The 13,199-nt window shown below is 38.4% G+C and overlaps 1 protein-coding gene across 9 annotated transcripts in view; it reads left to right on the top strand.

The window, feature by feature from the left end:
- The window catches only part of ACACA (acetyl-CoA carboxylase alpha), a 279,886-nt gene that overhangs the window by 179,486 nt on the left and 87,201 nt on the right, over positions 1-13,199 (top strand). For all 9 annotated transcript variants that reach the window (XM_032428663.1, XM_032428660.1, XM_032428658.1 and 6 more), the window contains 2 exons: positions 4,921-5,076; positions 6,859-7,005. In XM_032428663.1, the coding sequence (XP_032284554.1) occupies positions 4,921-5,076; positions 6,859-7,005 (303 nt within the window). The remainder of the gene's footprint in view (positions 1-4,920; positions 5,077-6,858; positions 7,006-13,199) is intronic.

Here is a 13,199-nt window from a genome sequence, read left to right as displayed (position 1 = left end):
CATATTTACCCATGATGTTATTCACATTTACACACGTTATTTTTCCTTCAGAGAGCTCAGAGTATTATATTTCTATAAAAGAGCAAAGTAGCGAACTTTAACCCCCTTTTCAGGTAGAAAAATCAAGAATGTGAATATGGAAGATGACTCTTTCAGTAGATTGATTCTGTCATAACAGAGAATTCCTTTTAATCTATGTTACCACCTTCATTTCTAAGTATTTGTGCCATTTGTTATGATACTGGATTTAGGTTGGTTTGCCATGGCTCACATATTCTTAAGAACTGGGTTGTTATTTTAGGTTTTTGTCCTGAACTTGGGAAGTGCATTTCTTCTGGTTAAGGAATGACCTTGCTCCAGTATGTGTACACAAAGATCTCAGTTTGTTCTATGCATTGGGTACCAGGAAGAGATTATATGTCTCTTGTTTTTATCTATGTCCTTTTAAATCCAGGAATAGAGGCAAGAGAAGACATTTTTGCCAGTATTTTGAAGATGAATTTTAAAAATCTGAGTTTGGATAGTTGTCAGAGTGACCTTTCATTTTGTGCTTTGATTCCTAGTTAGATGGCCAGAGAAATCTATCCAGTGAGAAGTGAACAGTTAAAACAGAGAGAGAGAGTGAGCACAAGAGCACAAGGGGTGAGCAAGAGAAAGGGTATACAATAATTTTTGCTGCATTTGATGTTTTTCAGGACAACCTTAAAGACATTTTCAGTCAAAGCTTTCCATGGTCAGGGATATTTTTAATTAACTTCTACAGTGGCTTCAAGGCAGGTCTATTCTTGTGAAAAATAAGATGGCCACTTGAGATTTTAATGTTTTTGATAAATATGTTTGTTCTTCCTAAGTACTTTTTTTTTCTTTTTTTTATTAGAAAGCTCTTAGATTTCCCTCATTCTGGCCAGTGGTGGCACAGGGGCATGAAAGGCTCAGATGCCTTCAGTCAGGATTTAGTACTATGCCTGGCACAAAATAAGCACTCAATAAGTATCTGAAAGAATGAATGAGCTACCTTTTGCCTGAGGGAAAACCCCTATTACCTTGGGTCCTGCATATTTAGGAAGTCCTGAAAGAAGAGGTCTCCCTCAGGCTCTTCAGTGGAGAGAGTTCGGCGGCCACTGCTGAATGTAAACCCAGGAGCCCAAAAGCCCCTGGCTAGAGGAGGGAGCCAGCAAAAGAACAGCCTTCAGCTCTTCTCTGGTGCTCTTAATGTCTACCTGATGCTTATTGCCAATTTATTTTTTCCTTGTCTTTGTTCTAGTGAGTCATTATGTAAATTTAAAATAATGTAGAACCCTGTGTATCATTCATTCATTTGTTCATCTATGTAACATCGATTGACCACCTATAGTGTGTCAGGCACTATGGATTCAAAGATAAAAAGTAATCTCTATTCTTGAGAAATTTACATCAGGGGGAAGAAGACAGATAATTAGTTTCTCTGTAGTATGATTATGATTTGTGCTATAATAAAATAATAGAGGGGCGCCTGGGTGGCTCAGTCGTTAAGCGTCTGCCTTCGGCTCAGGTCATGATCCCAGGGTCCTGGGATCGAGCCCCACATCGGGCTCCCTGCTCCACGGGGAGTCTGCTTCTCCCTCTCCCACTCCCCCTGCTTGTGTTCCCTTCCTCGCTGTGTCTCTCTCTGTCAAATAAATAAATAAAATCTTAAAAAATAATAATAATAATAAAATAATAGTGGTGAAAGGTGTATGATATATATAATACATGTTTTCATGAACTTGTAAAACATATACTTTACCCATTTTTAACTCCTATGTCCATTATAGTACAAAAATGGAATTATTGTAGGTAGCCGATCATTGAGTAGTATCCATTACCATCAACCTCTTGCTCAGCACTTCATTTATTCTTTCTGACAACAAGAAGCAAGGTTGAGGGGCGCCTGGATGGCTCAGTCATTAAGCGTCTGCCTTCGGCTCAGGTCATGATCCCAGGGTCCTGGGATCGAGCCCCGCATTGGGCTCCCGGCTCAGTGGGGAGCCTGCTTCTCCCTCTCCCGCTCCCTCTGCTTGTGTTCCCTCTCTCACTGTGTCTCTCTCTGTCAAATAAATAAATAAAATCTTAAAAAAAAAAAAGAAGAAGAAGCAAGGTTGACTGGCTTGAGCTTCATTTCGTTTCATTTTCCTGGTAAAGTCCTTGTGTTATTAGCTGTAATGAACACTGATGTCAGCCAGTCATAGTGGGGAGAAGAGATTTGGGTAATCCATTGCATATGTCAATTGATTTCCAATGTGTAGTGTAAGGGAGAAAGTATACATTTTAAATGACCTTTATTGAGATACAATGTACATATAAAATGCAGTTATTTTATGTATATACTTGAGTTCATTCTGAAATTGTATACACCTGTATAACCATCATCACAGTCATGATAGAGAACATCTTGACACTCCTAAAAGGTCTCTTATTTTCTTTTGCTGTCAAAGGTAGAGTCACCAGCCCCAGCCTTAGGCAACCACTCATCTGCTTTCTATTATTACAGATTAGTTTTGCCTGTCCTAGAATTTCATATATATGAAATTAGACACTATGTACAATGTTGTATCTGGCTTCTTTTGCTCAGTATAATAATATTTTTGAGATTATTCTATGTTGTATAGACAATGGGTATGTTCCTCTTCATTGCTGAGTGGTATTCTGTTTTATGGATATACCAAAAAAATTTTTTTAAAGATTTATTTATTATTTTAGAGAGTGTGCACGTGAGCAGGGGGAGGGGCAAAGGGAGAGAGAGAATCTCAAGCAGACTCCCCGCTGTGCGTGGAGCCTGATGCGGGGCTCGATCCCATGACCCTGAGATCATGACCTGAGCCAGAATCAAGAGTTGGACACTTAACGGAGTGAGCCACCCAGGCACCCCTGGATGTACCAAAATTTTTATATTCGTTCACCTTTTGATGGACATTTGAAGTTTTATTTTCCAGTTTGGGCTATTATGAATAAAGCTGCCATATGAACATTCATTTATAAGTCTTTATGTAGATATGTTTTCATTTCTCTTGGGTAAACATATAAGAGTGTAATTACTGGGTCACAGTAAGTGTATGTTTTTTGTTTTTTGTTTTTTTAAAAGATTTTATTTATTTATTTGACAGAGAGAGACACAGCGAGAGAGGGAACACAAGCAGGGGGAGTGGGAGAGGGAGAAGCAGGCTTCCCGTAGAACAGGGAGCCCGATGCGGGGCTCGATCCCAGGACCCTGGGATTATGACCTGAGCCGAAGGCAGACGCTTAACGACTGAGCCACCCAGGCGCCCAGTGTATGTTTAATTTTATAAGAAACTGCTAAACTGTGCGAAAGTAGTCATACCATTTTAAATTCCCACCAGCAGTGAGTCTACCTAGAGGACTTTCTCCAGTCCCCTTTCTCAGTCCACATAATTATGTTGCTTAACTAATGACCAGCCTGCCTTCATTCCACCTTGGCAAAAGTGAGTCTCAAACTCTGTACCCACAGCTCTGGTCTTTCCTAATAGACAGGAATGTAGTCCCAAGAACCTGCTGCTTTTACTCCTTTTTCTTATTTTGATTCAGTTTATCTCCTCTGAGTCCAGTTTTCTCATTCTAACACCCTGACCTCACTTAACACTTTGAATTTCTTAAAACATTACCATTTCTGCCTAAGATACTGCTAATTCTACCTCCTACCCAGTGACTTTGACCATTAGTCATGTGGAATAGGACTGGAAACTCCCTTCCTTGGGGTTGTAAGCCTCACAAGACAGTTTTTGCCCACTGTAGGACCTGACTGACAAATCAGTAGAACATATTTGTTCCTCTGAGGTTAGGAGGCTAAGGATTCACTTAGCTAAATGGTGTCCAGAGTTTGGGAAAGTACTTAATTCTGTTGTTAAGCCTATATATCGGGTTCACAAATCTATTCCTTAATGGTAGACTTAAGCTTATTTATTTTAGACCAGAATAGATATGTGGGTGTATACACATACCCTTATTTCCCACATTTGTATTCACTGTGTTGGGAATCTATATTTTATGTATTCATGCATAAAGTGCCTAGTTTAGTGTCATACAACCTCTGGGCACTCAATAAATATTAACTAAACTGAAGTAATGGCATCCCTTATAAATATTCATAAGCAAATAAAACTAAGTATATGGAGTATGAAGTACTCTTCTCAAAAATGTTTGGGTTAAAATCATTAAAAACTGGTGTGGTGATTTCATTATGTGACAATATAGGTATTGCTGGAGCTATTCACTAGTTTTAGACATAGTATACTGAGGGAGATAAATATGTATATCTATATTATATAAATATATATAATAACACATTTATTTTACTATAGGCTATGTCTTATGAGCTAATGAGAACTGACTAGCTAGATGGATGGATGAAATCCATTTCTGGCAGAAATCTTTAAAGCCTTTGTGTGGCTAATAACACTTATGAAGCACCTTCTAATCAAGTAGACTAGAGCACAGATAATAGGGTAGAGCCTTGACCTGGCCTTCTACTGTTGGGGAAAGAGCAGAATTCTCTTCAGTGCATAGCTGTTCCTCAACTTAACTGTGAGGACTGCTCAGACTTGTTGGTTGACATACTTCATTTCTGAGTATGTGGAATTCAAGTTACTTTAGAAGGCAAGCATTGTCAGTCTGTCTCTGAGGTGTGAAATTTACACTGTGCTTTCTTGTTGATTTCAACTAATCCAAAAGTGAGAGCAGCGCATGGTGTGTCATTGGTCACATACCATTTTTTGGAGTTGGATCATCTGTAGAAAGGTGAGAACACTACCCAATGTGTAAAGGCATGTCTTAGCTATTCAACCCACCAAAAATGTGTTTCAAGAAATAACATTATGAAGAAAGCCCATCCAGGCAGCTGATTTTATTCTGTCTCTTAACTCCCGTGCCATTCTCTTCCTCCTGCAGATCATGTTTCAGGCATATGGAGACAAACAGGGACCACTGCATGGAATGTTAATCAACACTCCGTATGTCACCAAAGACCTGCTTCAATCAAAGAGATTCCAGGCACAATCCTTAGGGACAACCTACATATATGATATCCCAGAGATGTTTCGGCAGGTAAAGGTGGCTAACTGGAGGGAATCTCATATGTTCCAAAGAGACAGGATTTTTCCTGAATTTCCATTAGAGGCAGCTTAGCCTGGAATGGGGGCACTCCCAAAGGGCAGGAAATACCTTAACACCACTCTCATTTCTATCTCGTTTGGGATTCGGTGACTGCCAACTCCAATATTGGGTAGTTCTTTATGAATTAACGGAATGGTGAAGATAGAAGCCTCTGTTGAGTAGAAGAAAGTAAACTGAGAGAGCATGCCTGTGATGGTAGTTTACAATGACCTGTGTGAGGAGTTATGTTCAGGTATATATCTCCTAAGCCTATAATCAAATTATGGATATTAAAAAAGAGGCTTGAAACTCTCTCTTTTTCCTATTTTCCAAGATAACCCAGGTCTTTAGCTGATAGCCTAGGTTAATATGATGAGAATCAATACTGGTAACATATACAAAGGATATAGAGTTCATGACATACAGTTTAAAGTATCAATTCTTTTGTGGGAGATTTATTATAGCTGAATAAAAACTAGTGTGAAAAAATACGACATTATGATTCTCACCCTTTATATGAAAATAAATTCCTTTGATCTGTATGGTGAATCATCTCTATGCTACAGATTTTTCTTCCATCAATGGAAGGCAAGAAAAGTACATTCGCAGCAGAAAATGCAACAGATAAAGTATCAAAAGAATACTGAATTTGTCCTTTAAAAAAATCTATGAATATAGGATTTTTCCAAGTCTCCTAGTCAGTACTACCAGTATTACCACATTTGAATTTTAATAAAGTAATATATGTGGCCTTGGTAAGCAGTCTATCTGTAATTCCTGTATTATTCACAAGTATAAGAGATTTCCTTTATGTAGTCATTTGTTTACAACAGAAACATAGCTATCTTCATTTAGTATTACCAGCATTAGTAGCCTACAAGTGGAGTGTTGGTTCTGTTCCCCAATGCCAGAACTATAAATAGAAATGTCATTCTATATAATTCTCCTTATAGAATAGACATAAACACTGTGATTGGAACCTGTAGGTATGAATGCATCATATTGCCTTTAAATGTTGCTTTGAGACAAGCAAAGAAACAACCAGTTCCCACTTCATGAGGCATTTGTTTTGGTAATATGGAAGTTGGAAATGGAAATTATAATGGTTTTTAAGTGGATCAGTGTGTCTGTCTGTCTTCTCATTTTTGAGCAAAATTGATCTGCACATTTACAAATAGTCCTACACCCCTCATGAACTAATTCCTGCATGCGGGCTGATAGATCTGAAAAGGCATTAGAAAGAGGATGCTTCCTGTGAACCTCTAGTAGAAACGTTTTTCTTGCCTTCTTGGGTTTTCTTTGTATTAGCTGAGTGTCATATCACTTTTCCTGATTATTTTTCTATTCCTCTAGGATTTTTCTTCCATTTTTTAAAAGAGGGATTAATGCTACTTAGTTTTTTAATTTAATTTTCCTGTGGGGTTAGTGGTCAGGTCTGTTTGTTAGGTCTGTTGTGTTTGTTAATGCTCTAGTGCTGATTCAGAATCACTCAGCAATTTGACTTTGTTGGAAAAGTGCCTGCTTTTGACATGTGAAAAACATTATGTGAAAAATAATTACAAATCTGTTTTTTAACTGAGAATGAGAGCTGCAGAATTTGGCCTAATGCTTCGATGCTCAGCAGAACACTTGGAAAGGAAAGAGCAAAATCAGATTGACTGAAACTTAATATTTTTTTTTGTGATGTTGAATTGCTCATTGTCACTGATGACTCAAACTTCTCTCCTCCACTAGTCTCTGATCAAACTCTGGGAGTCTATGTCCACTCAAGCATTCCTTCCATCACCCCCCCTGCCTTCTGACATGCTGACATATACGGAACTCGTGTTGGATGATCAAGGTCAGCTGGTCCACATGAACAGGCTTCCAGGAGGAAATGAGGCAAGTAGCTGAATCCCCTTCCCCCTTTCCTTAATCTCTGTGACCACTAGTAGCAGCTTTCCATGGAGCTGATCATTAAATAGCATTAATTTAGATCCTGCATTAATTTAGGTGCTACATAGGTAGCATAGTAGTCTTGCTGGTAGAGAATATTGACTAGATCAAGGAATTATTAGTTTTTTAGGTGTGATAATATTTTTTAAATGGTGTTAACAATTTTGCTTTCTAAAAAAGAATGATGTTTTCTGTTGGACATAACCTATTTAAAATAGTTACAGGTGAAATGATCCAATGTTCGAAGATTTGCTTCAGAGTAATGGAGGGGTGAGCGTGGGACTATAGATGAAACAAGATTGTTCATGAGTTGTTAATCAAAGCTAGATATATCCATCGGAGTAGACCGTTTTCTCTATTCTTGTATATACTTGAAATTTTGAGATTTGTCTATAATAAAAAGTTAAAATGTTGTTTTGCTTGATGTGTTTTTCTTATTTGAATACTTACATACTAGTATACCTTTTTTGGCATGTTTTCTGTGCTCAGGTAATTTGATCTGGTGCTGTTAATGATCGTGGTATATATATTCTTAAAGAGGCTCAACCAGAACCAGAGATTTAAACATAAAAGAAAGTAGCAGAAGCCCATTTCTGGTAGTTGTCTAAGAATGCATTTTCTGGCATTGGAATCCTCTCTTTTATGGTGCACTGTTAATAATGATATAAAGTCATATTCTGCCCCTTGGCCTATGTCCTCCTCTTCCTGATTTTAACTATGCTTTCAATGTATAGTTACAACCGAAATAACAAAAATAATACACCTAAAAAGAGATAGGTTTTTATTTCAACCTTAGATAGAATCCCTAGATAAATCTCATTCTTTAGAAAGAGTAATCTTTACCTGGGTATTCTCCATAAACAGGCTGGGTAGACCTTTGGAGGTGATATGTGGTATTTTCCATTTTGTGCAGTATCTTTTTCAAAATATGTTACTGTATATACAAGGTGTGTGCTGTTTCAGTAAGTACACCGGTGGATGCCAAAAGTAGATGAATTGGTATTAAGATGGATGCAAGCATTGGACCAGATGGAGAATGTCAGACTATAGGAGTTCTTCTAATCTAATGCCTCAACAAATAGCAAAGGCAAGAGGTGAAGGAGGAAAGATGCATAGAATTTTGACAAGAATAGATATATACTCGTTAATACACAAAGTTGAAGCAGAGGTTTGTGCCACAGTGTAGCATCTATGTAGTGAGCCCCTCAACAGCAAAGAAAAGCTTCATTGTGCTAGACTTAAATTCTGATTCATTCAACAGTGTAGTCTTTAGGAATGGAAGGCACCCTTGTGAACATGGGGCTGAGAGAAAAACGGTTTAACTAATGTAATTAACACAAAAAAATGAGATTTTTGGCCACGTGAAAGCTAGCAGCACTGCTGTGTGAAACCTCTTGCCATGATCTTTCTCTTCTGCTTTCTCTCTGCTCTCATTCTGTGTTTGAGCGAATGGAGACTGGGGGAATAGTGAAGTCCCAGAGGGACAGAGCTCTGTTCTTGCTGAAATTACAAGCACAGAGCTGCCTGGGCATGAACATGTAGTGTTTACTCTGCCAGTATGAATACAAATAGTCTTATTATACGGGACTCTGTACCCAAAGACCACACACACACACACACACACACACACACACACAAAAGAATAAAAAAAAAAAAATTAAAGGTTTTTTTTAACCCTTTTAAGACCCAACAAACCTAGGTGGAAAAGGAATGTCTTAAACAGCTGCAGAGTACTACCGTTATGAGCAGTAGAGTCGGTACAGGGCCATATGTTTTCCTTTGCCCAGTGCTTTAATAATCTTGAAATCGAGAAATCTAATTGTATTTGAATTTTATTTTTTGTATTTATTTTATTATTATTTTTTATTTTGCTTTTTATCAGTTCTCACTTTCTTCTTGTTCTACTCTTTTCCCTCCTTAGTTGCCTATTTTCTTTGTTCTCTTTTCCTTTTCTTCAGATGATTGACTAGGATTGAGGCGGAGTTGTTGGCTTGCTGTTTCTGAGTCTGAGCTCGGGAGGAGTGAGACTGATGTTCTTTTGTGAGCAGTTAGTGACTAATGCGTGGGATGGCTGGTGAAGTCAGTCAGTAGCTGTAGCTAGATTATAGGGCATTGCGCACCAGGAATGAGGTTGGGGTATTAGTATCAAACTCCGTTACCAATAGCTTGAGCGTACAATGGTGCATGTCCACTGAGAAACTGACCAATCTAAAGATGGAGTTTCAGCACTCAGAACTCTGAGGGACAGCTGTGCCTAAGAGATGACGAGGTGTCAGTGGGATGTATTTCCTCATGCTGAGCCCAGTTTTATCAGAGCAAGTTGACTTTCAGCTATTGCAGTTTAATTTTCTTTGGCCAAAGAGACGAGTTTGTCATGAACCTGGCACTCTCCGTATTACCCCAAGAGTGATGTGAAGGGAAAGAAAAGAGCTCATGCTGATGAGATTTGGAGCAAATCTGTCCTGTCCCAAAGAGAATGGGCATCTGAACAGAGCCTTGAGAAATAGTTTTATTAAAAAAGGAATAAAAAATTGACCCGTTAATGTTCTGAGAGCCAAGGCTCCATGTAAATGCATTGATGCTACATAGACATTAAATCATCATAATGTGGTGTTCTCCAAAGGTGACGGCTCTACCAGGTCATCATTGTGGGTGATACTGCATTACCTTGAAGGATTGGAGTTTCTGGGTTTAAAAGCTAGCACATGGATATAAGGAATGAAGGTAAAACAAGAGCTTCCTGCAGAGTTTCCCCATGAATCGAGATGCTTTTCCCCATAATCAAACGCAGAAAACCTGTACTTATAAGACCATTGATTGTATGGGTGGCCGGCTTTCTTCCCTGTTTTTTTTTCCCCCCAGGACAGTAAATAGGTAAAATGGTGATGGGACCAGGACTTGGAACAATTCAGTTCCATTTAGTTTTAGGTAACTTGTTTGCCATTTGAGAAAGAATATTGGCTGTTTCAGCAGAGATGTGACCTGCATTTTGAACATTGTACCCATGTTAAAAGCAGAAGAAAGAGATTTTCTGATGTGGTGTTAGCCACTTTCTCCTCTCGATTTTCCTAGTTGTCCCTCCCCCATCAAGAAAGGTGTAACTGAAGGCATGCCACCTTATTCATGATGGAAGTATGGGAGAACACATTTTTCTCATTGTCAGGTTTGAATGGCATTGCATTTAGTATGAATTTAGAGTAGGAATAAAAGAGATGTAGACCAAATCTGTGAACTGTGTTACTTGCAAATAGCTCCAAAGATGAGTTGTCTAGGGTTTTTTGTTAATAGTTTCAAGTAAAGATGAAAATTGTGGAAAATGTGATTGTGACATAGACTAAACTTATTTCAGTTCTAGCGGCTCTGATGCTGCAGTGATGGGTACCATCTGTAAACACACAGCTAGATGATGTGTGCTGTTGAGCCTGGTTACAGAGGAAATGCAGCTAACCAGCAGTTCTACGTTTACTGCTTCTCAGTTTTGGGGCAATTGTTTTCATTTTCCTGCCAGTTTGCTAACCTGTTTTGATCATTTGGTGGAAGCTGTAATTGCAGGTGGGAACATCTTGAGTAACAGTTCACAATCTACTGCAGCTGCGTTTCACGCTAAATCCTGTTATTAAAAGGCTCAGGCTAAGATCAAGCCAAGGGTGGTAACAGACTTGACAGAGAACAACTTAACTTTGCCTGATGTAGGACAAAGAAAACACTAGCCTTCTTGAGACCACTTTTTTTGTTGTTATTGTTCTGAAATGTTATTAGCATTCTTTTATTATATTTCCTTTAACTGCTCTGTGAACTAGATCATGAATCTCTAATTGGGCAGTGATGAAAGACATGATAGGCAACTTTTATAGCACTTTTGGTGTGGACAGAAAGTAGGACCCTGTTTTCCTTACTCTTTCAGCACGTGGGCTTTTTAACAACATAGACCCTCCCTCTCACCTCTCCTGTCATAATGAGAAACTGAGATGAGAACATTCTCTGGTTAGAAGCAGCTATAATAATTAGGTACAGGGTGTGTATTCCAAAAAAGATCAGTAATGAAGGACTGGAATTCTTGTGTTGCATTAAATTTTTTCCTTAAAATTTTCTGGGAGATAAGCATATTCCAAATTGAATGCAATCTGATGATCACCTTTGCAGGCACTACCACACTTAAGAATTGTAGTCACTGCAAGGCTTCATTTCTTCAGATGGGCACTAGGTGTCAGGGTTTTTCCTTCTCAGCACCTTGGCATTTAGACAAGCCTCTGGAATTGCCCTGTTTGGTGAGGCAGATCCAGTGGTATCCAAACCCCTTTTTTTCAGTTGGTATGGTGGGCTTTGCCTGGTGTTCCTCCAGTATGCAATTGCATTTTTAACTCTTGGGCAGAGATCAGGTGAACCTTACTATATCATGCTCTACACATTTTTACAGGAAACGTTTTTTTAGGAAGAGGATGATTGAGGAGGAAAAAATAGTGTAGATTAAAGTTTAAAGACTGGTTGCCATCGTGACTGGTATCTTTTATGTTCTTGGGGTGGAAGGGTAGGGATGGTGGGAATTAGGAATTTAGTTCTAGAACTGCCCAGCCTTGCCCATAGTTAATTGTTGGCAACATTTTGATGTTTAGCTTCAGCAAGGTGTAAGTGTCTGTAATTTTTTATCATAAAATATTTCAAAATTATAGAAAAATATGGAGAGTGATATGACAAAAACCCCTGCATCTACTGCCTGCTTAAATAGAGCTTATCGTTTTAACACTGCTCCTCACTTTCACGTTGTTATAATCCTTTGAAATCTCTAATTGGAGTATAAAAACAAAAAAATTTTAGGAGTTAGTAGGGAAAGAAGTTGGTAAGCTTATAGAAGCCTAAAAGATTGGAAGAAATTAATTAGTAGATCCATTTTGACAATTCTTAGGCCAGACCTCTAAACCCAAAGGACCTTTTTTTTTAATGTTTTTTTTTTTAAAGATTTTATTTATTTATTTGACAGGGAGACAGCGAGAGGGGGAACACAAGCAGGGGGAATGTGAGAGGGAGAAGCAGGCTTCCCGCTGAGCAGGGAGCCCAATGTGGGGCTCGATCCCAGGAACCTGGGATCATGACCTGAGCCGAAGGCAGACAGCTTAATGGCTGAGCCACCCAGGCACCCCCCAAAGGACCTCTTATTTTAGAAAAAACACCATAACCCTCTGTCTGAATTCACTTGGTTGACGTTTTCTATGCTCTCAAAGGAATTGTTTGGGTTGTCCTGGACTCAGATTCTAGTGGAACCTGTTATGCTTTGAAACTGACTGGAGAAGAGTGTGTATGTTTGTGGGCTTGAGTCCATTTCTCATGCACACAGAACCCAAATATTTTTCTAGTTTAACATTAGACTTCTGTATATTGTTTTACTCGATTTAACCTCAGAATAGCTCCATGAATGTGAAGCTAATTTGGATGTATTTTACTGTGCTTTTGTTTCATTCTTTTGAAATCAGTTTACCTTTTCATGCTGGGTGTAGAAATTGAGTCCATGTCAATCTTTTAGATACGTGTTGGAAAAGAGGCATATTTGTATTGCAATATGCTGAAGGTGAGCTTTGAAATAGACCTGAAGAAGGCAGATCTGAAAAACAGGACCATGGTCTGTGCACTGATTGTTCAAGTTATAAAAAGAGACTAATGGTCCTTGCCACCAATCTATCCCTGCAGATGGGGAAATGTTTGTAAGTGCTTTGAGATCCTCAGCAGAAAAGTAACACACACCACTGATTATATGTAAACATGCATAATTTGTGCTTGTCTTATTTTTCATCAAGGGCTTCAAAAAAAGAAACCCCAGTCTTGAATCCTTTTAGGCTTAACAAGATAGGAATTTCAAGTATAGAAAAAGACGGGTTATGAAATATGTGGTTAAGATAGTTTTATTTAAAATTACTCTTTTACCCTCTAAGTGAGCATGTTTGGTTATGAGTCTTTGTCTAAAATGATCCTCACAACCAGAGTTGAGCCCCTCATGAGAAAAATATTGAGGCTAATTTTGAAAGATAGGTCTTCCTGCCACGGAATTACTTCTAATGAATTTCTAACACTGTTCTTTTGGGACGCATATACTTTGCTTTTTTTTTTCCCTTCAAATTTTTATTTAAATTCCAGTTAGTTAACATAGA

The sequence above is a fragment of the Phoca vitulina genome, unplaced genomic scaffold (assembly GCF_004348235.1).
Source record: "Phoca vitulina isolate PV1807 unplaced genomic scaffold, GSC_HSeal_1.0 scaffold40, whole genome shotgun sequence".
In the NCBI taxonomy this organism is placed as follows: Eukaryota; Metazoa; Chordata; class Mammalia; order Carnivora; family Phocidae; genus Phoca; species Phoca vitulina.
The sequence above is the reverse complement of the archived record's forward strand: the minus strand, read 5'-3'. Positions and strand labels throughout refer to the sequence as shown.